We start from the raw sequence: 26,246 nt of genomic DNA, 5'->3' as shown, positions 1-26,246 counted from the left end.
TTGTGAAAGTTTCCTGTTATATTTTCTTACTTTAAATGTTAATATAACATTTGCTAAGAGTGCTAAGTTTAAGATCTGATTCAGAGCAGTAATGAATGCAATGTTGCACATTAAAGCTTATGCACTAGTTAAGAAGTAAATAATTTGATATTACTCACACTGCTGACTTGGATCCGTGTCTGTCGTCATCTTAACATAATTTGAAGGAAAGAGACCAGTCACCCCATTGATTTCTCCTTGCCACCAGTCAGGATCATCTTTGTTCAAAACATTAATAAGTTGCCCCTTGGAGAAGTTTAGCTCATCCTCATTATTTGCTATATAGTCATACATGGCGATCACCTGACACACTACCAGAAAAAGAACAACAAAGTAACAAACAAAATAATTATTCCTACAAGGATCATATGTTAAAATTCAGCTAAAATTTCCCTTTAGCTGTTTTCTCCCACCCTCCTTCCCCCATTCCCTGTTTTACAAAAACAAGAATTTCCCAAATGCAGTTAGAAATCCAAGCAGCTGGTTTGCTTTAAAGTATGATGGTATAGCAATTAAAATATTTCAAGGAGTGAGGTAGTTCAAGTGTCACCGAACAGTTGGCTGTTTCTACACAGAACTTTTTAGAAAGGAAGTTCTCATTGAAATATTACTTTTAGGCAGAGGTAAGGAAAGAACAAATTCTAAAATATTTTTCAAAGAATCAGCTAATCTAAGAAGGGCTAAGTTTTAACAAAACTTCTCTAAGATGAAATACAAGTTAACCCATTTCCATACCAGGATGAAAGGCAGGTGTAGTTCTTTCACTACTTGGACCCAAAAGTTTAACATGGCTGGCAGGGAACCATCCCTTCTGTCGCTTTTTTCCTCTGGCCTATAAAATTACCAAAAAGAATATAAAAGATGAGACTAAAGACAATTATTGAGACATAAACTAAAAATGAGAAAAACCCTGGCTGTGTAGTAAAGAATTTAAACTTGCCCAAAGAGAGGTCTGGTCTTTGCCTTTGGCTCCTGGAAGGTAATAAGGTAATCTCTAAACCTCTGGAAGGTCTTGACTGTTAAGAGTGTCTCACTTTATGTGGGGGCCTTAACCATGCCAGATAGCCTAATGATGTGATTTATGGTGGGCCCTCTGGGTCATAGTACGAACTCAGCCTCTGGAGGGACTGGAGACTGAGTTCAGCCATGTGGGCAGTCAACTGTGTCTACGTGATGGGGCCCCAGTAAACACTCTGGAAACGAAGGCTCAAGTGAGCTGCTTTGCTTGGCAATACTCCATGGCTATTGTTGCCAGGAGGATTTAATGATGTCCATGACTCCATGGGCAGAGGACAACTGGAAGCTCTGTGTTTGGAATCCTCCTGAACTCTGCCCCATACATCTCTTCCCTTGGCTAATTTTAATCTAAATCCTTTTGCTGTAATAATCCATAACCCTGAGTATAATAGCCTTCTGTGAGCCCTTATGGCGAATTACTGAACTCGGGAGTGGTCTTGGGGACCTCCAAACTTATGACTGGTGTTAGAAGGGAGGGTGTCTTGTGAACACCTGAATTCTGCATCGGCCTTCCACGTCAGTATTAAACAACTGGAAGATTCAATATGCATCTCAACACTATTTGTAGAAGTCTATTTGGAGATCTTTCAGGCTCAAATTTCTCTGCATTTTTCACACAAATAATATCTCTAAACTAAAAAAACCTTTCTAATGTTCTCCTAATAAGTTCAAGTCAACACTTAATGATATAGCTCACAGTAAATACCTCTTGGGGCTTTGTTAATAATTAATCAGGAGATCATAAACAAAATTTGTGGAAAGCCACATCTCCCACTTAGTTGGGTCAATCTTCAAAGTAAATCAGAAGGTGAAATTTCAGGGGTTTAGTCAAGAAGATACTGAATTTTCAACCTCTACTTTTCTTTAGAAACTGTAAGACCCTGATTTGCAAGAATGATGCTAAGTTAATCCTCCATATTACAATCGTATATCAATTTCATGTAAAAATCCAGCTCTTACACCTGTCATCATCTTTTAATCCTAAAATGCTTTTTAGTTTTAACTAGTAAGGAAATTTTAGGAGTGAGAAAAAACTCCTCTCTCTGTATCAAAACATGCAATTACTATCTCTGTTAACATTTTAAGAAAAAACCAGGCTCATTTACTCCTGCAGTTCCTTTCCTTGCACTGCTGTTTCAAAAACATAAGACTATGGGGGCAGGGGGGACTGTCCAGTGAATAGTATTTTCTTAGCACTCAGCCTGGAAGTTATACCGCAAGCCTGGGGTTATCCCAGGCAAAGATGATGCTAAGCTTTCCTTTAAGAAAGTGTCCTGTGGTTTATTAAAACAGCTATTATTGGAAAACAATTATGTCTTTAGGGAAATTACTCTTCCTATTGTTACTTGTGACATCAACTGTTTAAAAATAAACAGGCAAAAGGCAAGAGAGAAACATAAGATACTAAAATGGTAATAATGACTACCTCCAAGTGGTATGATTATAGGTGATCTAAAATTTTTATTAACCTTATTTTTCTAATGAGTATGCATTACTTTTATAATAAAGTTAATAAACGTTATTTAAAGGTTATTACCTGTAACTCCCCTTGCCACCAGCCACTTGCATTTTTCTTTAGAATTAATATTAACTGTCCTGGTGCAAGGCTAAGCTGTTCAGAACCAGAAGCCACATACGCTGAAGTTACTTGAGCAATCTCTGAAAAGAGGAAAAATGAGAAACTGCACTCAAGACTACTGAACACTTCAGTAGTTTCCCAGCTTCATGACGATACATACCAGGTTTCCTGTTTGATGCTCCGGATTTGCTAGCACTCCCAAAGTCCTGTAAGGAAAAGACAGACTGTTTTATCACTGTCCAACAATCTACATGTAGAGCACAAAGGCTATGAGGAACTAGAGACTTCTACTCCCAGGGTCCTTGTGTCTTTCAAGTAAGAGCAAAATAATGATTAATCTGACATTAATCAAATAAATTAAGAATCCAGCACTTATGGGGAGATCTGGTTCCGACAGAATACATTATATACAAGTAGCTGATGTTGGCATCCACTGACTCAACAGGAATAGCTCATTTTCTGAATCTTTCCTGAGTATTAAACGTAAACACAAATACATTGCATTTATCAATGGGGTTAGAATCAATGTCTACCACATAAAACAAATGTGCTCTGGGTATGTTAAGGCATATGTGAGTTTAGCTCCTGCTGCATACAAGGTAATGTTATTTTAAATTTTTTGCCATGTTCCTCCTGAACTTGACCTAAGAACAAAAAATGCATACCCCAGCAACTATGACCTGTTTGGCTTTATAGGATGAGCAAGACAAGGGAAGCGGTCAAATTTCTTTTTCTCTTAGTGAACACAGCTGTAGTAAAAGCACCCAAGCAGAGTTGATGGTAGTCAACAGCTAACATTTTTTGAGTACTTACTATGTAACAGGTAGGGTTGCAAGAATTTTACATATATTCACTTAGTTAATTTTTGCAATAACACTATTAAGTAATTATGATTATCAACCCCATATTACAGAGAAGGAAAGTGAAACACACACACAGAAAGGTGAAGTAACTTATCCAAGGTCACCTAGCCTCTAAGTGGCAGAGCCAGAAGGCAACCTAAGCAGTCTGTGGTTCTCAATGTGTGGTTTGTGGATCCCTGGGGGCAGTCCTTCTAGCCCCTTTCAGGGGTCTAGAAGATAAAAATTACTTTCATAACAGTACTAAGACATTATTATTTGCCTCTTTTGCTGTATTGACAGTTACACTGGTGGGTAAAATTGCTGATGTCTTAGCACAAATCACAGCAGTGGTGCCAAATAATACTAGTAGTCGTAATACTCTTCACAGCCACATGCTCAAAGGAAAACAAGGCCAGTTTCACTTAAGCATGTCCTTGATCAAGCAGTAAAAATTTTACTAAGTCCTAATCCTCAGATACACATCTTTTAAAGAGTCTGGGTGACTAAATGAAGTGTGCCCAAAGCATTTCTGCTGCATACTGAAGTATAAGGGTTGTCTCATGGAAAAGCCTTAGGTGATTAAATTGTGTCCTAAACTAGGTTTTTCATGGAACAGCGTTTTTATTTGAAAAAATGACTAATGACAAATGATTCAGACTTGAGATTTGGCAGACATTTGCTCAAAGATGAATAAAGTAAGCCTGTCCCTTCAAGTTAAAGAGCTGACAGGATTTTTGCCAACAATAAAACTCAAGCTTTCAAGGGAAAACTAAAATTTGGGAAAACTGGTATCTACCACCATGAGCTTGACAGCTTCAAAGTACTTAAAGGACTTTTCTATGTTAACAAATGTGATTTGCTTTTTATAGAAGTATGGTTGATTTACAATGTTGTGTTCATTTCTGTTGTATAGCAAAGTGATTCAGTTATACATATATATTCTTTTTTTTAACATTCTTTTCCATAGGATTTTTTAAATTAATTAATTAATTAATTTTATTTATTTATTTGGCTGCATTGGGTCTTCCTTGCTGCACGCAGGCTTTCTCTAGTGGCGGCAAGCAGGGCCTACTCTTTGTCTAGGCGCGCGGGTTTCAGTAGTTGTGGCTCTCAGGCTCTAGAGCACAGGCTTAGTAGTCGTGGTGCACGGGTTTAGTTGCTCCGTGGCACGTGGGATCCTCCAGGACCAGGGCTCGAACCTGTGTCCCCTGCATGGGCAGGTGGATTCTTAACCACTGTGCCACCAGGGAAGTCCCTATCATAGGATATTGAATATAGTTCCCTGTGCTATAGAGTAGGACCTTGTTACGTATCCACTCCTATATACAGTAGCTTACATCTGCTAACCCCATCCTCCCAACTCCAACCCTCCCACAACCCCCTCACCTCTGGCAACCACAAGTCTGTTCTCTATGTCCGTGAGTCTGTTTCTGTTTCACAGATAGGTTCATTTGTGTTATATTTTAGATTCCACATATAAGTGATACCATATGGTATTTATCTTTCTCTTTCTGACTTACTTCACTTAGTATGATAATCTCTAGTTGCATCCATGTTGCTGCAATGGCATTATTCCTTTCTTTTTTTATGACTGAGTAGAATTCCATTCCATACATACATACATATATATATGTATATATGCCACATCTTTTTTATCCATTCATCTGTCGATGGACATTTAGGTTGCTGCCATGTCTTACCCATTGTGAACAGTGCTGCTATGAACACAAGGGTGCACGTATCTTTTTTCTTTTAATTTTTATTGGAGTATAGTTGATTTACAATGTTGTGTTAGTTCCTGCTGTAGAGCAAAGTGAATCAGCTATACATATACATACATGCATTCTTTTTTACATTCTTTTCCCATATAGGTCATTACAGAGTATTGAGTAGAGTCCCCTGTTCCCAGTAGGTCCTTATTAGTTATCTATTTTATATATAGTAGTGTGTATATGTCAATCCCAATCTCCCAATTTATCCCTCCCACTGCATGTATCTTTTTGAATTATAGTTTTGTCTGGATATATGCCCAGGAGTGGGATTGCAGGATCATATGGTAATTCGATTTTTAGTTTTCTGAGGAACCTCCCCATACTGTTCTCCATAGTAGCTGAATCAATTTACATTCCCACTAACAGTGTAGGAGGGTTCCATTTTCTCCACACCCTCTTCAGAATTTGTTACCTTTAGACTTTTTAATGATGGCCATTCTGACCAGTGTAGAGTGGTACCTCGTTGCAGTTTTGATTTGCATTTCTTTAATAATCAGCAATGTTGAGCATGTTTTCATGTGTGTATTGGCCATCTGTATTTCTTCTTTGGAGAAATGTCTATTTAAGTCTTCTGCCCATTTTGTGATTGAGTTGTTTGTTTTTTGTTGTTGTTGAGTTGTATGAGCTGCTTGTATATATTGGAAACTAAGCCCTTTTCTGTTGAATTGTTTGCAAATATTTTCTGCCATTCTGTAGGTTCTTTTCATTTTGTTTATGGTTTCCCTTGCTGTGCAAAAGCTTGTAAGGTTGCTTAGGTCCCATTTGTTTATTTTTGTTTTTATTTTTATTGCCTTGGGAGACTGACCTACGAAAACGTTGGTACGATCAATGTCAGAGAATGTTTTGCCTATGATCTCTTCAAGGAGTTTTATGGTGTCATGTCTTATGTTTCAGTCTTTAAGCCACAAATGTGATTTTCTTAATATTTTATGATGAAATGTAGCAATATGGGGAATATTTGCATAATTCAGTGATTCAATATTTCCCAAATGACCAATGAATGGTGTTATCATATTCAGTGTGCAAAACAGACTGGTGAATTTAATGTTACAATAAGAAATGTTCACTGATATGGCTTCAGATTCCATGTTGCAACTAACCTACAACAATTTAGCACTTCTCAAGTTTTGATGTAGTAATATCGAAGAAGAGTATCTGCAGATATCTGCAAATGTTATTAATATATTTGTTTCCTCTCATATCTGTGTGAGGGTGAATTTTCTTCATATACTTCAACCAAAAGAATATACCATTCTTTTCATTAAACTTTTTTGGGGAGGGAGGAATACATAGTTGTTTTTCATTAAAAGCATGTTACTTGGGGCTTCCCTGATGGTGCAGTGGATAAGAATCTGCCTGCCAATGCAGGGGACGTGGGTTTGATCCCTAGTCCAGGAAGATCCCAGATGCCTCAGAGCAAGTAAGCCCGTGCACCACAACTATTGAACCTGCACTCGAGAGCCCATGAGCCACAACTACTGAAGCCCGTGTGCCAAGAGCCTGTGCTCTGCAACAAGAGAAGCCACCACAATGAGAAGACCACATACCGCAAACGAAGAGTAGCCACCACTCGCCACAACTAGAGAAGGCCCACGTGCAGCAACGAAGACCCAACACAGCCATAAATAAATAAATAAATAAATAAATAAATAAATAAAATAAAGACAATCCTGCAGCCTGTGGAACAAAAACCACATTCACAGAAAGACAGACAAGATGAAAAGGCAGAGGGCTATATACCAGATGGAGGAACAAGATAAAACCCTAGAAAAACAACTAAATGAACTGGAGATAGGCAACCTTCCAGAAAAAAAATTCAGAATAATGATAGTGAAGATGATCCAGGACCTCGGAAAAAGAATGGAGTCAAAGATCGAGAAGATGCAAGAAATGTTTAACAAAGACCTTGAAGAATTAAAGAACAAACAAACAGAGATAACAATACAATAACTGAAAAGAAAACTACACTAGAAGGAATCAAAAGCAGAAAACTGAGGCAGAAGAACGGATAAGTGACCTGGAACATGGAATGGTGGAATTCACTGCTGCACAACAGAATAAAGAAAAAGAATGAAAAGAAATGAAAACAGCCTAAGAGACCTCTGGGACAACACTAAATGCAACAATATTCGCATTATATGGGGCCCAGAAGGAGAAGAGAGAGAGAAAGGACCCGAGAAAATATCTGAAGAGATTACAGTCAAAAACTTCCCTAACATGGGAAAGGAAATAGCCACCCAAGTCCAGGAAGCACAGAGAGTCCCATACAGGATAAACCCAAGGAGAAACACACTGAGACATGCAGTAATCAAACTGTCAAAGATTAAAGACAAAGAAAAATTATTGAAAGCAGCAAGGGAAAAACAACAAATAATATACAAGGGAACTCTCATAAGGTTAACAGCTGATTTCTCAGCAGAAACTCTAGAAGCTAGAAGGGAGTGGCATGATATACTTAAAGTGATGAAAGGGAAGAAACTACAACCAAGATTACTCTACCTGGCAAGGATCTCATTCAGATTCAATGGAGAAATCAAAAGCTTTACAGACAAGCAAAAGCTAAGAGAATTCAGCACCACCAAACCAGATTTACAACAAATGCTAAAGGAACTTCTCTAAGTGGGAAACACAAGAGAAGAAAAGGAGCCCAAAACAATTAAGAAAATGGTAACAGGAACATACATATCAATAATTACCTTAAATGTGAATGGATTAAATGCTCCAACCAAAAGACACAGGCTTGCTGAATGGATACAAAAACAAGACCCATATATATGTTGTCTACAAGAGACCCACTTTAGACCCAGGGACACATACAGACTGAAAGTGAGGGGATGGAAAAAGATATTTCATGCAAATGAAAATCAAAAGAAAGCTGGAATAGCAATACTCATATCAGATAAAATAGACTTTAAAATAAAGAATGTTACAAGAGACAAGGAAGGACACTACATAATGATGAAGGGATCAATCCAAGAAGAAGATGTAACAATTATAAATAAATATGCACCCAACATAGGAGCACCTCAATACATAAGGCAACTGCTAACAGCTATAAAAGAGGAAATCGACAGTAACACAATAATAGTGGGGGACTTCAACACCTCACTTACACCAATGGACAGATCACCCAAACAGAAAATTACTATGGAAACACAAGCTTTAAATGACACAATAGACCAGACAGATTTAATTGATATTTATAGGACATTCCATCAAAAAACAGCAGATTATACTTTCTTCTCATGTGCGCACGGAACATTCTCCAGGATAGATCACATCTTGGGTCACAAATCAAGCCTCAGTAAATTTAAGAAAATTGAAATCATATCAAGCATCTTTTCTGACCACAATGCTATGAGATTAGAAATCAATTACAGGGAAAAAAATGTAAAAAATACAAACACATGGAGGCTGAACAATATGTTACTAAATAACCAAGAGATCACTGAAGAAATCATAGAGGAAATCAAAAAATACCTAGAAACAAATGACAACGAAAACACGACAATCCAAAACCTATGGGATGCAGCAAAAGCAGTTCTAAGAGGGAAGTTTATAACTATACAAGCCTACATCAAGAAACAAGAAAAATCTCAAATAAACAATCTAAACTTACACCTAAAGGAACTAGAGAAAGAAGAACAAACAAAACCCAAAGTTAGCAGAAGGAAAGAAATCATAAAGATCAGAGCAGAAATAAATGAAATAGAAACAAAGAAAACAATAGCAAAGATCAAGAAAACTAAAAGCTGGTTCTTTGAGAAGATAAACAAAACTGATAAACCATTAGCCAGACCCATCAAGTAAAAGAGGGAGAGGACTCAAATCAATAAAATTAGAAATGAAAACGGAGAAGTTACAACAGATACCACAGAAATACAAAGTATGCCAATAAAATGGACAACCCAGGGGCCTCCCTGGTGGCGCAGTGGTTGAGAGTCCGCCTGCCGATGCAGGGGATGCGGGTTCGTGCCCCGGTCTGGGAGGATCCCATATGCCGTGGAGCGGCTGGGCCCGTGAGCCATGGCCGCTGGGCCTGCGCATCCGGAGCCTGTGCTCCGCAACGGGAGAGGCCACAACAGTGAGAGGCCCGCATACCGCAAAAAGAAAAAAAAAAAAAAGGACAAGCTGGAAGAAATGGACAAATTCTTAGAAAGGTACAACCTTCCAAGACTGAACCAGGAAGAAATAGAAAATATGAACAGACCAATCACAAGTAATGAAATTGAAACTGTGATTAAAAATCATCCAACAAACAAACGTCCAGGACCAGATGGCTTCACAGGTGAATTCTATCAAACATTTAGAGAAGAGCTAACACCCATTCTTCTCAAACACTTCCAAAAAACTGTGGAGGAACACTCCCAAACTCATTCTATGAGGCCACCATCACCCTGATACCAAAATCAGATAAAAATACTACAAAAAAAAGAAAATTACAGACCAATATCACTCATGAATATAGATGCAAAAATCCTCCACAAAATACTAGTAAACAGAATCCAACAACACATTAAAAGGATCATACACGATGATCAAGTGGGATTTATCCCAGGGATACAAGGATTCTTCAATATATGCAAATCACTCAACGTGATACACCATATTAACAAACTGAAGAAGAAAAACCATATGATCATCTCAATAGATGCAGAAAAAGCTTCTGACAAAATTCAACATCCATTTATGACAGAAAACTCTCCAGAAAGTGGGCATAAAGGGAACCTACCTCAACATAATAAAGGCCATATACGACAAATCCACAGCAAACATCATTCTTAACGGTGAAAAACTGAAAGCATTTCCTCTAAGATCAGGAACAACACAAGGATGTCCACTCTCACCACTATTATTCAACAAAGTTTTGGAAGTCCTAGCCATGGCAATCAGAGAAGAAAAAGAAATAAAAGGAATACAAATTGGAAAAGAAGATGTAAAACTGTCACTGTTTGCAGATGACATGATACTATACATAGAGAACCCTAAAGATGCTACCAGAAAACTACTAGAGCTAATCAATGAATTTGGTAAAGTTGCAGGATACAAAATTAATGCACAGAAATCTCTTGCTTTCCTATATACTAATGATGAAAAATCTGAAAGAGAAATTAAGGAAACACTCCCACTTACCACTGCAACAAAAAGAATAAAATACCTAGGAATAAACCTACCTAGGGAGACAAAAGACCTGTATGCAGAAAACTATAAGATACTGATGAAAGAAATTAAAGATGATACAAACAGATGGAGAGATATACCATGTTCTTGGATTGGAAGAATCAATATTGTTAAAATGACTATACTATGCAAAGCAATCTACAGATTCAATGCAATCCCTATCAAATTACCAATGGCATTTTTTACAGAAATAGAACAAAAAATCTTAAAATTTGTATGGAGACACAAAGACCCCAAAAAGCCAAAGCAGTCTTGAGGGAAAAAAGCAGAGCTGGAGAAATCAGGCTCCCTGACTTCAGACTATACTACAAAGCTACAGTAATCAAGACAATATGGTACTGGCACAAAAACAGAAATATAGATCAATGAAGCAGGATAGAAAGCCCAGAGATAAACCCATGCACGTAGGGTCAACTAATCTAGGACAAAGGAGGCAAGGATATACAATGGAGAAAAGACAGTCTCTTCAATAAGTGGTACTGGGAAAACTGGACAGCTACATGTAAAAGGATGAAATTAGAACACTCCCTAACATCATACCCAAAAATAAACTCAAAGTGGATTGGAGACCTAAGTGTAAGACTGGACACTATAAAACTCTTAGAGGAAAACATAGGAGTAACACTCTTTGACATAAATCACAGCAAGATCTTTTTTGATCCACCTCCTAGAGTAATGGAAATAAAAACAAAAATAAACACATGGGACCTAATGAAACTTCAAAGTTTTTGCACAGCAAAGGAAACCATAAACAAGACGAAAAGACAACCCTCAGAATGGCAGAAAATATTTGCAAATGAATCAACAGACAAAGGATTAATCTCCAAAATATATAAACAGCTCATGCAGCTCAATACTAAAAAAGCAACAACCCAATCCAAAAATGGGCAGAAGACCTAAATAGACATTTCTCCAAAGAAGACATACAGATGGCCAAGAAGCACATGAAAAGCTGCTCAACCTCACTAATTATTAGAGAAATGCAAATCAAAACTACACTGAGGTATCACCTTACACCATTAGAATGGGCATCATCAGAAAATCTACAAACAGCAAATGCTGGAGAGGGTGTGGAGAAAAGTGAACCCTCTTGCACTGTTGGTGGGAATGTAAACTGATACAGCCACTATGGAGAACAGTATGGAGGTTCCTTAAAAAACTAAAAATAGAATTACCATAGGATCCAGCAATCCCACTACTGGGCGTATACCCTGAGAAAACCATAATTCAAAAAGACACATGCACCCCAATGTTCACTGCAGCACTATTTACAATAGCCAGGTCATGGAAGCAACCTAAATGCCCATCGACAGATGAATGGATAAAGAAGATGTGGTACATATATACAATGGAATATTACTCAGCCATAAAAAGGAACAAAACTGGGTCATTTGTTGAGACATGGATGGATCTAGAGACTGTCATACAGAGTGAAGTCAGTCAGAAAGAGAAAAACAAATATCATATATTAACGCATATATGTGGAACCTCGAAAAATGGTACAGATGAACCATTGTGCAGGGCAGAAATAGAGACACAGATGTAGAGAACAAATGTATGGACAACAAGGGGGAAAGTGGTGGTGGTATGATGAATTGGAGATTTGGATTGACATGTATACACTAATATGTATAAAATGGATAACTAATAAGAACCTGCTGTATAAAAAAATAAATAAAATTCAAAAATTAAAAAAAAAAAAAAAGACCAGCAGCCAAGGAGGAAAGAAAAGGATGCTAAGACTGTCAACTCATTAGATTAAATTAAGGTGTTCAAGTCAGTAAGCAAGGGGCTTGGGAGGCTCTAGGATTTTTGTTTTGTGATGTTTTAAAGTTTTTAATATCTTCAGAGCTGAGTTACGTATTTGGTCAATCAATGACAAACCTATAGAACATCTATGATTTCAAGTTCTTAAAATGAAAAAGACTCAAGGCCAAGGAATAGTACATAAGGGAATATTTTGGCTAAGACAATCAGGCTTGAGTAATATCTTCCTCTGTTTCCCAAGAATAACAAAATCTGGGCTTCCCTGGTGGCGCAGTGGTTGGGAGTCCGCCTGCCGATGCAGGGGACACGGGTTTGTGCCCCGGTCCGGGAAGATCCCACATGCCGCGGAGCGGCTGGGCCCGTGAGCCATGGCCGCTGGGCCTGCACGTCTGGAGCCTGTGCTCCGCAATGGGAGAGGCCACAACAGTGAGAGGCCTGCGTACCGCAAAAAAAACCCCAAAATCTACCTTCTGGTTTTGGATGCAGTGTTTTAATTGTAGTCTACATCATTAATATAGGGATGTTAGAAGGGGAAAAATGGTCCTTTTCTGGGGGGGTAGTAATTTTGCTGGAGTGAACTGAATAAATGGCAATAACTCTTTAGGGAATTTTTAAGAAAAAGGATATTTTCATGAACAAATTCTGAACTAAGAAAGCAATGTAAGTTACTTTATTCTAAATTAGCACTTTACAGTAAGGTAAGCACAAAAGCAAGGATTTTATATTGTTTTCCTAGCTGCAGAAGATTCTATTCAATTCCATGAAATACTAAGGAACAAAGGAGTAGTATCACAGAGTGCCTACTATGTGGTAGGCACTGTATAGCAACTTACAGGGCATGTAATCCTCAATGAGGTACTAGTATCCTCATTTTTCAAATGAGAAACTGTGGTTCAGAGAAGTGAAGCAACTTGTCTGAGATAAAATCCAGATCTGTCTTAATCCAAGGCATGCAATCATCCCACCTCCCCACTGTGACCTCAGGGAGTTAGCTAGTGTCTAATGATGGATATGACACTCAAAAACATATAACCAAATTAATGCTATAAATGCCTTTGGAGATACATATCTTGGTACTTAAAGGAGAGCAAGAGAGAGCCATCTCACAGAGCTGGAAATGGCAAGTTCGGGCTTAGCCTTCTCCATAGAGAACAGTCTGGAATTCCTTGGCACAGCAGAGTGGCAACCACCCAACCAGAACCCTTCAGCGCTGCCTCAGAGTCCTCAGAGGCCAGTAGAGACACATCCCATGAGGACATGGGAGCTAGTTGAGTGTCCCTGAGAAAAAGCTAGGCCCGGCACATTTCCGGCTTCTGCTACGCATACCTGCTTGCTCTGGCTCTTGCCTGGCTCGCCGGCTGCAGCCATCTTATTCACTTGCTACCTTTTTCACTAATGCTGCCACTGGGGGGTTTTCTTGGTTCCTCCAAGCTCTCTCTCCCTCTCCTCCCACCTTAGGGCTATTGCATATGCATCTACCTGCAACGTACTCCAGTCTATCAGGATTTTTAGATGGAATCATCAGAAACCGACTCTGGCTGATTTAAGCCTAAGACAAACGGAGTGTACTGGGTGGCTCACAGAACTTCCAGGAAGGCTGCAATACGAGGTTTGGAGATTAGGAAGAGACAAAGCAAAGCTGGACAAACAGAACTTCAGCCAAAATCACACCCAGAACCAGCCTGAAGAGGGCTCTGTTGCCTTTGCCTCTGAATGCAATGCTCCCTTAGACAAGGATATCTTGGAATCACTGCTCCAAAAACTGAATGTTGCTACCACACTCATTGCCACCAAAAGAAATTCTCAGCTCTGCTTTTTGGTATCACCAGTTCCTGATTCACTGCCTTGGACAGATGACTCTGACCAAGCCTGGGTCATGTTCCCAAACTCTAACTGCAAGGAAGGCTAGGAAAGTGAGTAGGTGGGCTTTGGAGAAGCCTGCCCCTTACCAAGACTCACACCATGGGAAGGAATTCAGGAAAGGAATTCAGATGTTAAATAGCCAAAAAGTTCCACCCCTCATTTCTTCCCCTGCTTGCCTTTTCAAGACTGGCCTCTTTACAGTTCAGGTCTTTGTTGAACCAGCTCCTCAGAGGCCTTCCCTTGACCACCTCATCTTAAAAGATCTTCAGTCTGTTGTTACCTGCACCATGTTTGTTCCTTCACTGTACTTATCACAGTCGATCATCATTTATTTGGACTGTACCTTTCATGAGTACCTTAACTGCTTTGTTCACCTGTTTCCCAGTGCCCCTGACCAAGCCTTACACAGCTCTCAGTGAACAGCCGTTGAATGAACGAGTAAGTGCGTGAATACTTAAGAAGGCAGAGACTCTCTACCTGCTTAATTTTCTCTAGATTCAATGTAGTTTTATGTTAAAGGAGTTTCCACACATTACACTGGGAATTAATCGAATTACTTTATAGGCACAGTCACAGTCTTATTAATCAGTACAATACCATGTTCCATTTTGTATTTTCATTATTATTATTTTTTACTTGAGTGGTAATGCTTATCTAATTGGCATGCAATCATGCTATGGATTTTCACTAGGCAGTTTCTGCTCATAATTGGCCACTTTTCTTACCTGAACACATACAGATTTAAAAATACGTTTGAAAAGGTATATCTTGCTCTCTGTAACAAATCAGGTATAATCTTGTGTGCTATTATATGCCAAGTGTTTTCTTATAGAGAACTTCATAATCGAGATCCAGACGTGGCATTAATGACTAACGACTTCCCGGCTATGTCAGGATCTGAGATCATTAAACCTTTTCAGGAATGCTTCCCCACCACTACGCTGTTAAGTCCCTTAATGGTGCCTTAATTGGGGCTTTTATCGACTGCAGCAGCTCAGTAAATATGTTTTTAATTCATCATTAGCTTTACAGTAATGAGTGTAGCCACTCAGTTGCCACTTCCAGCAAGCTGGCTCCTGGCTCCATGCCTCTGGACTTTGAACATGTCTCTGGTCTAGTACTTCTCCACCACAAGAATCTGAGACCCTGAGGTCTAGAGTCTTATAGATCTTTGCATTTTCCAGAATGTTCAACAGAGGCTTGGACACATATTAATTATTACTCCGTTGAACGTTGGCTACATGAGGTTAGTGGCTATTTTAAAGTCTCTTTTAAATGTGTCTGTGTCCTATCTCCACACGTAACGTAGTGCTTGTAAACACTGTCTATAAAACTGCAACTGGCTCCTTGTCCCACCACCCTGGGAAGTCTAGAGTTTATGCTAAAAGGGCTTATCCCTTCTAAGGGTCCTTATCCCACTCGCAAAATTGTGTACAATATTTTGTGTGTAGGTGAATTTATTCAAGGAGAGGTTGTAATTTTCACCAGCCTCTCTGAGTTAGAAAAGTTTAAGAACTACTGCTCCAGAGGCTTCTAAATCTCAAATTGTCTGTCGGAAGTGTAGGTGCAGAAAAATTCTACCTACATGCACACTTCCTCTCTCCCTGTATTCCTAAAAGGGGAGAAGTAGTGGTAACAGTAATGATAATAATAGTAATAATAAACGTTCATTGGACACATACAAAAAAAATAAAATAAAAAATAAAATAAAGTGGGATAGGTTCTTAAAACGAGGAAAAAAAATATGTATTTATACATACATGCTTATGACTTTTATGTGCAAGAGAATGTAAATTTTAAAAAAACAGAAAAAAATAAATAAAAAATTTTAAAAAGCAAGTTATTTATGTCATCATATAATGGGTTTAATTTTGTTATTTCAAAATGAATTAATAAATATTTTTTAAATTTCTGTTTCAATTTCTAATATGGAAAGTATTGCTAGATATAATCCATATATTTTCAGAAACTTTGGAGTCCCTAATAATTTTTTTTTTTTTTTTTTTTTTTTTTTTTTTTTTTGCTGTACGCGGGCCTCTCACTGCTGTGGCCTCTCCCGTTGCGGAGCACAGGCTCCGGACACACAGGCTCCGCGGCCATGGCTCGCGGGCCCAGCCGCTGCGCGGCACGTGGGATCTTCCGGGATAGGGGCTCGAACCCGTGTCCCCTGCATCGGCAGGCGGACTCTCAACCACTGCGCCACCAGGGAAGCCCCTAATAATTTTTAAGAATGTAAAAAGTTCCTGAAACCAAAAAGTCTGAGAACTGCTACACTATATCATACTAGTGGTGGGATGAAAAGCAGCAGGAACTCAGAGTGTGGGCTGGGTCACATTAATGTCAGACCCTTAAAGATTTACAGACTCTTCAAGGCGGTCCCTTGTAAGCCTCCCTGAATCCAGACCATTCCCTAACTTCAGTTATCATGAGGCCCAGCCCTATCTATGGCTCTTGTCCTTGGAATTTCATAGAAATAGTTTTGCCCTTATCTCTCTAACAGGATCCCTATAATAAACTACATTTTACTGGAGCTACCTTAAGTGGTTTCCTTGTAACCAAAGCAGCCTGACCAAAACCATATACATGCATCTGTTTTAAATATGAACCCTGATCAACACGAACGGAATGCTTCTGTTTCTATATCAAAATAACTCTACCTCGTGATCTTTTGGTTTGACGTAATTTGATGGAAAAATTCCAGTTCTATCTCCGATACTTCCTGTCCACCATTCTCCATCTTTCTGGGTCACCAATATTTCTTCACCTTCAGTGAAAGTCAAATCTCCAGGTTCTACACTTGAATATGGATAAAGTGCAATATACTCTGTAGGAAACAAAGCAAAAAGAAACTAGTTTTGGTTGCAAGATTACAGAAGTAAAAAAAAAACTGTTGATCTCCAAGATCTTGAGTAATTTTGCTGTAAAAGACCTTGTGACTTAAGGAAACTTAATGTAAAGAGATGTTAAGGTAGAAAATGGAATGAAGTAATTATTTAATAATTTCTTAGAAAAAGATTACGTCTTTGACTGAACATAAAACTTTATCACAGGGTTTCTTTTTTCCCCAACTGTATCATCATCACCATCATCATCATCATCATGTCACAGAGAATAACCCCAAAACTACAAATAGGTATCAGTATTTTTACAGAGAGTCAAGACATGAAAAGTTTTTTTTAACCTTCTTACATATAGTTTAATCTGTTAAATTCTTTTCTCTTTAATTCTTTTACATAGTTGTGTAAATGCCCACTATTCAGCTGACATCAGTATGAGAGGCCAATTTCCATCACAATGGCCCAGCTCCTAGCACAGTGCTTGGCATAGAATAGATGCTCAATAAATATTTGTTCATGAATAACCTTAAGGAAAATGTCTAAGTTTTTATACCGGCTTTGTTTTTTTGTTCAGACGATTCCTAGTACTTAGAAGAAACAGTCAATGACCAGGTTTTAGAAGTCTTTTTCTTTCTTCTAGTACTATTTGTATTTGTTGACATGAAATTTGCTCTGTAGATCATAAACTGGAGATGGCCAGAAACTATTTACTATCCACATTCCCATATTATTCAATTTAGCTGACTTAACAAGATGAAAAATGATTACAAGGTTAAGGTATGTTGCAACAAGCCAGGTCCTTTCCAAAATACTCCTCACCACTTTCCTAGGATCATTCCACTGCAGTTATTCCACAGTAAACCTCTGGTTGCAGCCTTGCTGGTGACTCGAGTTGCCTAACCTTTCACAGCTGAGCCTTGGCTCATACCTTTCCCTCTGTCCACCAAGATTTCTCTTCGTCACTAAGCAAGAACCTACTCATTGTTTAAGATGATTCAACATGGACACCTCTGTGGATTCATAGGTCCTACTCAAAATTATGTTTTTGTTCATTCATCATAGAATTTATTACAATTATATGCCTAGCCTTCCCATTTTACTGTGAGCACTTGGGAAGTTGTATTTTATTCATCCGTGTATATTTCAGGCTGTAGCACACAATCTCTAATGTAGTAGATACTGAATAAACTGTTTAATTTACCATTAAACTGATTTTCTTGAGCAATATAAACAAAATGTATTTAAACTGTTCAACTAATTTTACAGTGAATATATAATTCATTTATTTATAAACCTATACAACTATTAAATAAAAATATTATCTGAAATAAGGGTAGACATTTTTCAGTACATTATCAAAATTAAGATACTCAAACAACCTAAAGGGTAATAAAAAATGTCTTTGTAATATTTATGATTAAAGTGTATCTTGGGGCTTCCCTGGTGGTTGAGAGTCCGCCTGCCGATGCAGGGGACACGGGTTCATGCCCTGGTCCAGGAAGATCCCACATGCCGCGGAGCAGCTGGCCCTGTGAGCCATGGCCACTGAGCCTGCGTGCCCGGAGCCTGTGCTCCGCAACGGGAGAGGCCACAACAGTGAGAGGCCCGCGTACAGCAAAAAAAAAAAAAAAGTGTATCTTGATTTCAAATCCTACTTAATGATTTATACGGTACACTGTAATTAAAATGCAATTCAGGGAATTAATTCCCTGGCGGTCCAGTGATTAGGACTCTGCACTCTCACTGCTGAGGGCCCGGGTTCAGTCCCTGGTCAGGGAACTAAAAATCCCACAAGCCGTGCAGTATGGCCAAAAAAACAACAACAAACAAGTGCAATTCATAAACAACTAAATGTACTGAAATTTCCTTATATTCTAAACATCTATAATCTAGATATATAATAAAAGGAAAACAAAAAACTTCATGCTATCTCATTGCAACACTTATCTATGATCTTATTTATTGAGGCCGTCTATGCTGAATTTTTATAGTACTGATTTTCTAAAAGCGTCAAGTATTTTCAGCTATATATTTTCTATATCCTCAATATTCATGTGACATAGAGCGGGAGCAGATTTTCCTAACCTCACTTTAATACTGAAGACACAGAAACAAGGAGAGTAACAACTGTGGGAAGTCAGCAGCTAATTTGACTTCCATCTAATTTATAAATTGCCAAAAGCTCACCTTCTCCCACTGTACAGGCTGCAGAGGTAGGTTTCTTGTTTACAGCTGCATACAAAGCTTCTGGTCTGCCAAATATATACACAGATTTAAAAAAATAATAAAATAACAAAAAAAGACATCAACAAGTAAATAAACAAAAAAGGTGATTTGATGAAAACAGGAGGTTTTAGCAGTGCATTCTTTTAAGGGCTAAAGTTAATTGAAATATTGTCTCAGTACACAGGCTAGAAATACCCTCATACGCAAAATCCTAGTGGATTAAGCACTGTTTACTTACAAACTACTTAATTTTTTAAATCTATTGAGGTAATTTCAATATGATTTATAAATAGTTTTTCAAATGTGAGATATTTTGCCTTTCTAAAGTAACTTAAAAGACATGAGGCATTGGTAAATGGGCAATTATTTGGTAAAGCACACATGGGACTTGGCTTGGTTTAGAGAAAAATAAGGGCAATATATAAATTTTACTACTTGTTTAGAGCACAGTACATTTAAAAATATGTAAAAATAACAAAATTTTATTTTGGAACATACATAGCTTTTATTTCCAACTTAACCCAGGAAACTGTTTTCAAAAATCTGGAAAACTGTGGCATTTAAGAACTAGACATCTGTAGAATACACCAGGGCTTTCCAGGACCTGTGAGTAAATTGTATAGTGAAGCAGTTTACAGGTTAAAAGAGGGAACCCTTACTACAACTCATGGGCACACTGAATGGACTGCCTTGCTGAATTCTCCATTACCACAGCATTTCGAGTTGCATGCCTTATCTGTTAGAAAAAATCAGTAATTGAATGAAAAGTTAGAAGAAATGTCCTTTAAGGCATTTAAACTTAATCCCTTTGTGTTTAAGTTTTCCTTCTCTGTAAAATGTCATGGAGTTTAAATAAGATAATTACTATAAAGGGTCTAGCACAGTGCCAGCATACACATCAGCTATGTATTACTGTTGTTCCTGTTATTACACACTCTAAATCTAAAATTCCATGTCAGTCTGAAAAGTAAATTTCTGCATTTGAACTGAAAATTGATGTATAGAACCTTAGCACTGAAAAGATTTTTAAAGATTTTTTAGTTTATTATTTTCATTCAATCAATTAAAAAACTAGAGACCAAGCAGGTTACCCTACACAGTCTGGCAAAAACAGCAGAATCAGAACTCAAGGCTCTTGATTTCCAAAGACCCTGTTCCTTTTCAATAAATCATTCTGCTTTTCTATTTAGATCAACTTCCATATAAAACACAAGTGATAATTACCCACAGCTATATTAGAGTACTTATTTGTTTGTACTAAAGATGTTTGATGACCTGACTCCCTTACAGACTGGGAAACAAAGGCCAGAGACCTTATCTGGTTTTGTTTTTTGTTCATGCAAAAGTTCATTCATTTGATTGTCCTTTCATTCGCTTTTCTCCTCATTTACTAAGCAAATATGATTGAGCAGCTACTATGCATTAAGATCACACTAGGTATGGAAAAACTGAAAAATGAACAAAAAAGACGTGAATCCCACCCTCCTGGAGTTTATGACCTAATAAGGGATATAGGTAAGAAAGTAAATAACTACAACACAGTGTGTCATGAGCCGTAAGAAACGTGATGTTCAGGGAACTCTGGAGGCCCAGAGATGGGAACGCCTCACTCTGGCAAAGGCGAGGCCCTCGGTATTGATTTGTCTAAATATTGACAATTTACAGTAAATAATAAGGGAGAAACCTCCAAAGGAAATGAAAAATAACTTCTCTAACTGACCTGATGTTAGTACAAAGAAAGCAACAGATCTAAAATCTTAAGCACTTTGAAAACTTTAGGAATCTGAAATAACTAGAATAAAAGATATTCAAAAATTGGTACAAATCATCTGAGGTATGATTTTTTTCACTCTAGGAATCACCCTTCTGGTATCAAACTCAAGCATAAACTTTTAATTTTCCTGCACAGACAACTGTACTGTGGCTGACTCATCAGTGAAAATACCAACATCCACACCTCATGTAAACACACAAAAATGCTTACTCTTGGGCTTCCCTGGTGGCACAGTGGTTGAGAGTCCGCCTGCCGATGCAGTGGACACGGGTTTGTGCCCCGGTCTGGGAAGATCCCACATGCCGCGGAGCGGCTGGGCCCGAGAGCAATGGCCACTGAGCCTGCACGTCCGGAGCCTGTGCTCCGCAACGGGAGAGGCCACAACAGTGAGAAGCCCGCGTACCGCAAAAAAAAAAAAAAAAAGCTTACTCTTCCCGCCTGACTTCACTCCCAGGGATGATTTTGACGTAAGATTTTGGAAACCATCCTCTTCCTCCATGCACCTCCCCAAACCACCAATTTTCTTGCTGCTCCAAGACAGTAATGATATCATGTTTTGAGAAGTTCAAGTGGTTATCTTTCTTTGCAGTCCAGGAACAAAGGGCCTGTGCTTTTAGGTTTTCTACAACCTGTCCCTGTGAAATCAAAACCACAAAATTAAAAACAAACAAACAAAAAACACAATGGTAACCATGATTTTTGTTTTCTAGTATATAACATACTTACTGTTCAAACAGCAGACCAGTTTGGTGTGGTGGTGACTTAATATCAATGGTGACTTAATCTACTAACCAACTTAAAATTATATATGACAGACAATCACCTGAATAGCCTTCTGTGAAGTTTAAGACCCAACACCTACCATTCAAGGAAACATCTTGGCACTAAGTATCACAGGTATGGAAGGTGAACCCTGGGTATGCAAGAAGTGTACTCATAGATCCATCAAGTATGTATCATATAACAAATGAAAAGGGAAACCCTTTCTCTCCTCCAATTTCCAAGGTCTCCTCACTACAGTGGATTCTGTTTATTCCACTAGGAATGGAGATGCAGTTGTGATGGGCCTCCCTCCACTTTTCTGTTTTCTGTTTCATAACGTCTTCGTATTCTTATTCATCCTTCTTTCTTTCCTTCTCCTCTCAGAGGAAGGAGTGTTTTCATTTTGTTGATAGGGCTAGCCTCTTTATCTGTGCTCTAAACTTTCTATCATGTCTTCCCACCTTCTAACAATATTTTGTAGCACTGTGAATTCTCTCTCTTGAATCTTTAATTTTCCACTTCTCTACTTACTTCTTTTTTTTAATGCTTAAAAAATATTTATTTATTTATTTGGCTGTACCGGGATCTTAGTTGCTGCATGTGGGATCTTTAGTTGTGGCATTCGGGATCTGGTTCCCTGACCAGGGATTGAACCCGGGGCCCTCTGCATTGGGAGTGTGGAGTCTTAACCACTGGACCACCAGGGAAGTCCCCTTACTTCTACTTATAACTTCCTTAAAGAAAGAACAGTCTTAAACTTGCTTTCCAATTTCACCCCTCAGTCCATTCTAATTTAGGTTCTGCAACCATCACAATATTGAATCTCTTGACAAGATCATTGATAACATCAGAGCCAAAAGCTTCTTGCAAACCCTTACCTTCTCTGATCTCTGAACAGTGCTGACATCATAAAACCCCTGCAGTTCGTGAAGTTCACTCTCTGGTGATTGATGGCTCCTCTTTGGTCCAGTCTCCTTCCCTTCCTGTTTTACATGATTTCCCTAATCTTATTTATGCCTATGATTTCTCAAATCTGTATCTTAATTATAACTTTATCTTTTGAGCTCCAGACTTGTAAATCAAGCTGCCTGCTGGGCCTTCCCAGCAGGTTGTCCCTCCTACAAATACCTAAGTTGCACGTCTGGAATGTAATCACTTTTAGAACCCACAAAACCCACTCCTCCGGTACTGCCATCCTCTCAGTTACTCAAGCTAAAGACCCTGAAGAGGTATGTTTAACTCCAACTTCTTCCTCACTCTTCACATTCAATGAATTGCCAATTTTATGTTGACTCCTAACACTCTTCTAAGTCCATCTACTCTTCTATATATTTTCATTACTGGTTCACATCATCTGTTACTTAGCTATTATAATATCCTCCCTTTGTTGGTCTCCTCCCTTTGCTTCCTTCCACCAATCTGGCCTCTATACTACTGCCAGAGTTATCCTTCTAAAATATACACTTCAACTCTCCTCTTAAAAAGCTTCATGGGCTTTCCACTGCCAGTTGCTTAGCATGGTATTAAATGCTTCACAAATAAACCTCAACCTCTCTCTCCAACTTCACTTAACCCTTTCTTCATGAATCCTGTACTCTAGCCACACTATAAACAATACTTGTTTCCTATAAACTCCTCTTGTTAACATGCCACAGTGACTTTTCCCAAACTGTTCTTTCACAGGAATAACTTTCCTTCTTTGTTTGGTGAAAGCTTGCTCATTTTTGAAGGTTCGACTGAAATGCCTTACCTATTGTGAAGCCTGCTCCAATTCCCAAAGATTGAATTGAAATGCTCTCTCCTCTGTATACCCCTCAAGATTTCATAAAATATCTTTATTACAACACTTCTCATACAGTTATTTATTTATATGTTTGTCTTCATTAGATTATGACTTCTTAATGGCAGAGTTTTTTTTTCCATTAAATTTCTAGCACATAATAAATGCCTGGAACCTGTGGTCACACAATAAACATTTTTTGAGTGAAGGACTCTATTCTGATGAAGTCCGCAATTTCTTTTTAATAATGTTAATGTAACAATGCTGGCATCTCGGTTACATCTAAACCAGAGGCTAAACATATATATAACACAGTTCTCACACAAATGACCTACTTAAGGAAAACACAAACAAAAAAACCCCAAGCCCAAGCTCTTCTTACAATAACTACAAATTAAGACTATAATCAGATTTGTAAAAATGATATTTTGAGCTCAGAAACCTTAGCTAGTAGCAACTTGCTACTATGAGAATAAATTGTTGAGAAACCTCTAATAATAATTTCTTCAACCTCATATCACATATGAATGGTAAGAAAAGAAACTAAATGATACAAACTTTGGTTAGATGAGTAAATGATGGCCTTGTACAAAAATCTTCATTCTATTTTATGTGAACCAGGAGCAATGTCAAAGAATAAAACACAAGAAAATTAAAGATACATACCTGTCCGTGAATAGGTGATGTAGATACAGGGGACACAGTGCGAGTAAAAGCTGATTTTTTCTGCCATGATGTGTTAACAGTTAGGCTTGAAAACGATACATTTTGATAATCAGTCACTGATGCTGGTTGATTTGAAGAAAGTGATCTATAAATATAACAATATGACAAAAGTATACTTAATTGTTTAGAATCTAATTAAGTACTACCAATTTATCTATTTGTATATAATATACATTGTGTTGAAACACAACTTAGGCAAAAAAAAAATTTATGAACTACTGACCCATGTTTATATTTATTAAACTTCAGAATTAAATTTGGAACAAAAGGTACTCTTAGAGAGTCCAGTGCAGATTACAATATGATTAAGTAGCAGGTTGACACAAATACATAGGTGTTCACACATTTGCAGAGACGTGTAAACTCCATTATTAGCTAAAAACTTACTCAGAAGTTGAGGTAGCAGATAAAGACACTGTAGGAGGAAGTAAGGCCTTCTTAGGCGACACAGATTTTTCAGACGTTATTTTTTCTACATAGTTGCATGGAAACCAGCCAAAATTTCCTTGAAAACTACCATAAAGCCAACCAGGTTCTCCTACAGTTTTTTCATCAACCTATGGAAACAAAAAGTAGGGTTAACAGTGGTTAGAAAGCCACTTATTTACAAAGGGAAGAGATGCAGACCACTGTCCAGCAGCCTAATTTTCAGAATTTAGTCCGTCTAACTAAACAGCTAAAGTCCTTTCTACAGTAGATTATTAGCTCTAATGACGGACAAGGTGCCTTTTTAAATTTAAATTTTAAATTTTATCCAAGTTAATATACAAAAATAGTTTACATTCCTATCAGAGTCTTTTTGAACTCTCTAGGAGAAATAGAAAACTTTTTCTGAATACTGTTTTCCAACTGGTAAAACACAGAGGTGATTTATAGTTTCATTTCTTCTCCCAGACATTTCCCTCCTACAGTCTGGCATCCTCTGTCCTCACACCCCTTCTTCCGCTTCTTGGTCCTTTGTCCTTTAAACACTGATGATACCTCAAGTTTTATCACTGGCTCTCTTACTTCACACTATACACTTCTGGAAGAGGCCCACTCACTTCTATAGTGATGAGTTCTTTATACGATATATTTGCAGAACTGACTTCTTTTCTCTAATGGGATAAGCCTGTACTTTCAACTACTTCCCAGATATCTTCAACTGGATGATACATAGGAATTTCCAACTCAAGTCTAAGATTGAACTTGTTTTCTTCCCCAGTCTACTCCTTCTCCTAAATTACTGTATCTCTGTTATTCTTACCATCAAAGACTTAGTCATTCTAAATAAAAAATCTTTGGATAGGGAGGGTGGGAGGGAGGGAGATGCAAGAGGGAAGAGATATGGGGACATATGTACATGTATAACTGATTCACTTTGTTATAAAGCAGAAACTAACACACCATTGTAAAGCAATTATACTCCAATAAAGATGTTAAAAAAAAAATTTCTGGCTCTTACCTCTCTCACACTTCCATATCCAAACTGTGTTGATTTCACTTCTAAAAGCTCTTTCAAATTATTTTTTTCAACCCTACCCTCCTAACCTACTTCAGGCCTTTTTCATTTCACACCTAGATTACTGTAATCTTTAGTCATCCTTTAAGATTCTGTTAACTGCCCCCAAACTAGGTCAGAGTTTTATCTCATACATACTGTCATGAGACAGCATGCATTATCATACTGTGTGATTCTTTATTTACATGTATCTCTTCCATTTGTCTGTGAGCCTTTTAATTGATACCCACTGTCCAGCATAATACATATTTTCTTAATTCACTGAATAAATATGCCAACTATGTCTCTGTTCTCCACTCCATTTTCTACACTTTTCAGATAACCTTTCTAAAATAGATTTGACAGTGTTTTACCTATCAAAATCATGTAGAATTTGTATGGTGATTCCATATCCATTAAGATTTTTAAAAACACTCTTTTTGAGGTATAATTAGCATATTATAAATTCACATTTAAGGTATTAAATTTGATAAGTTTTGACATATGTATACAGTTGTGAAAAATCACACAACCAAGATAATAAACATATCTATCATCCCGAAATGTCTCCTTTTGCTCTACTGAAAGCACTCCCTCCCAC

General features: G+C 37.9%; 1 protein-coding gene across 8 annotated transcripts in view; it reads right to left on the bottom strand.

Moving 5' to 3' along the window:
• Positions 1-26,246, bottom strand: part of ITSN2 (intersectin 2) — a 172,642-nt gene that overhangs the window by 43,739 nt on the left and 102,657 nt on the right. For all 8 annotated transcript variants that reach the window (XM_081254768.1, XM_081254770.1, XM_081254767.1 and 5 more), the window contains 9 exons: positions 24,553-24,722; positions 24,106-24,250; positions 21,327-21,532; positions 19,085-19,149; positions 16,718-16,884; positions 2,796-2,841; positions 2,594-2,715; positions 775-871; positions 159-350 (listed from right to left, as the gene is read on the bottom strand). In XM_081254768.1, coding sequence (XP_081110894.1) covers positions 159-350; positions 775-871; positions 2,594-2,715; positions 2,796-2,841; positions 16,718-16,884; positions 19,085-19,149; positions 21,327-21,532; positions 24,106-24,250; positions 24,553-24,722 — 1,210 coding nt within the window. The remainder of the gene's footprint in view (positions 1-158; positions 351-774; positions 872-2,593; positions 2,716-2,795; positions 2,842-16,717; positions 16,885-19,084; positions 19,150-21,326; positions 21,533-24,105; positions 24,251-24,552; positions 24,723-26,246) is intronic.

This window comes from Mesoplodon bidens (genome assembly GCF_964165515.1).
Source record: "Mesoplodon bidens genome assembly, chromosome: 14".
Taxonomy (NCBI): domain Eukaryota; kingdom Metazoa; phylum Chordata; class Mammalia; order Artiodactyla; family Ziphiidae; genus Mesoplodon; species Mesoplodon bidens.
Note: the sequence above shows the minus strand (reverse complement) of the source record. Positions and strands in the feature narration are given on the sequence as shown.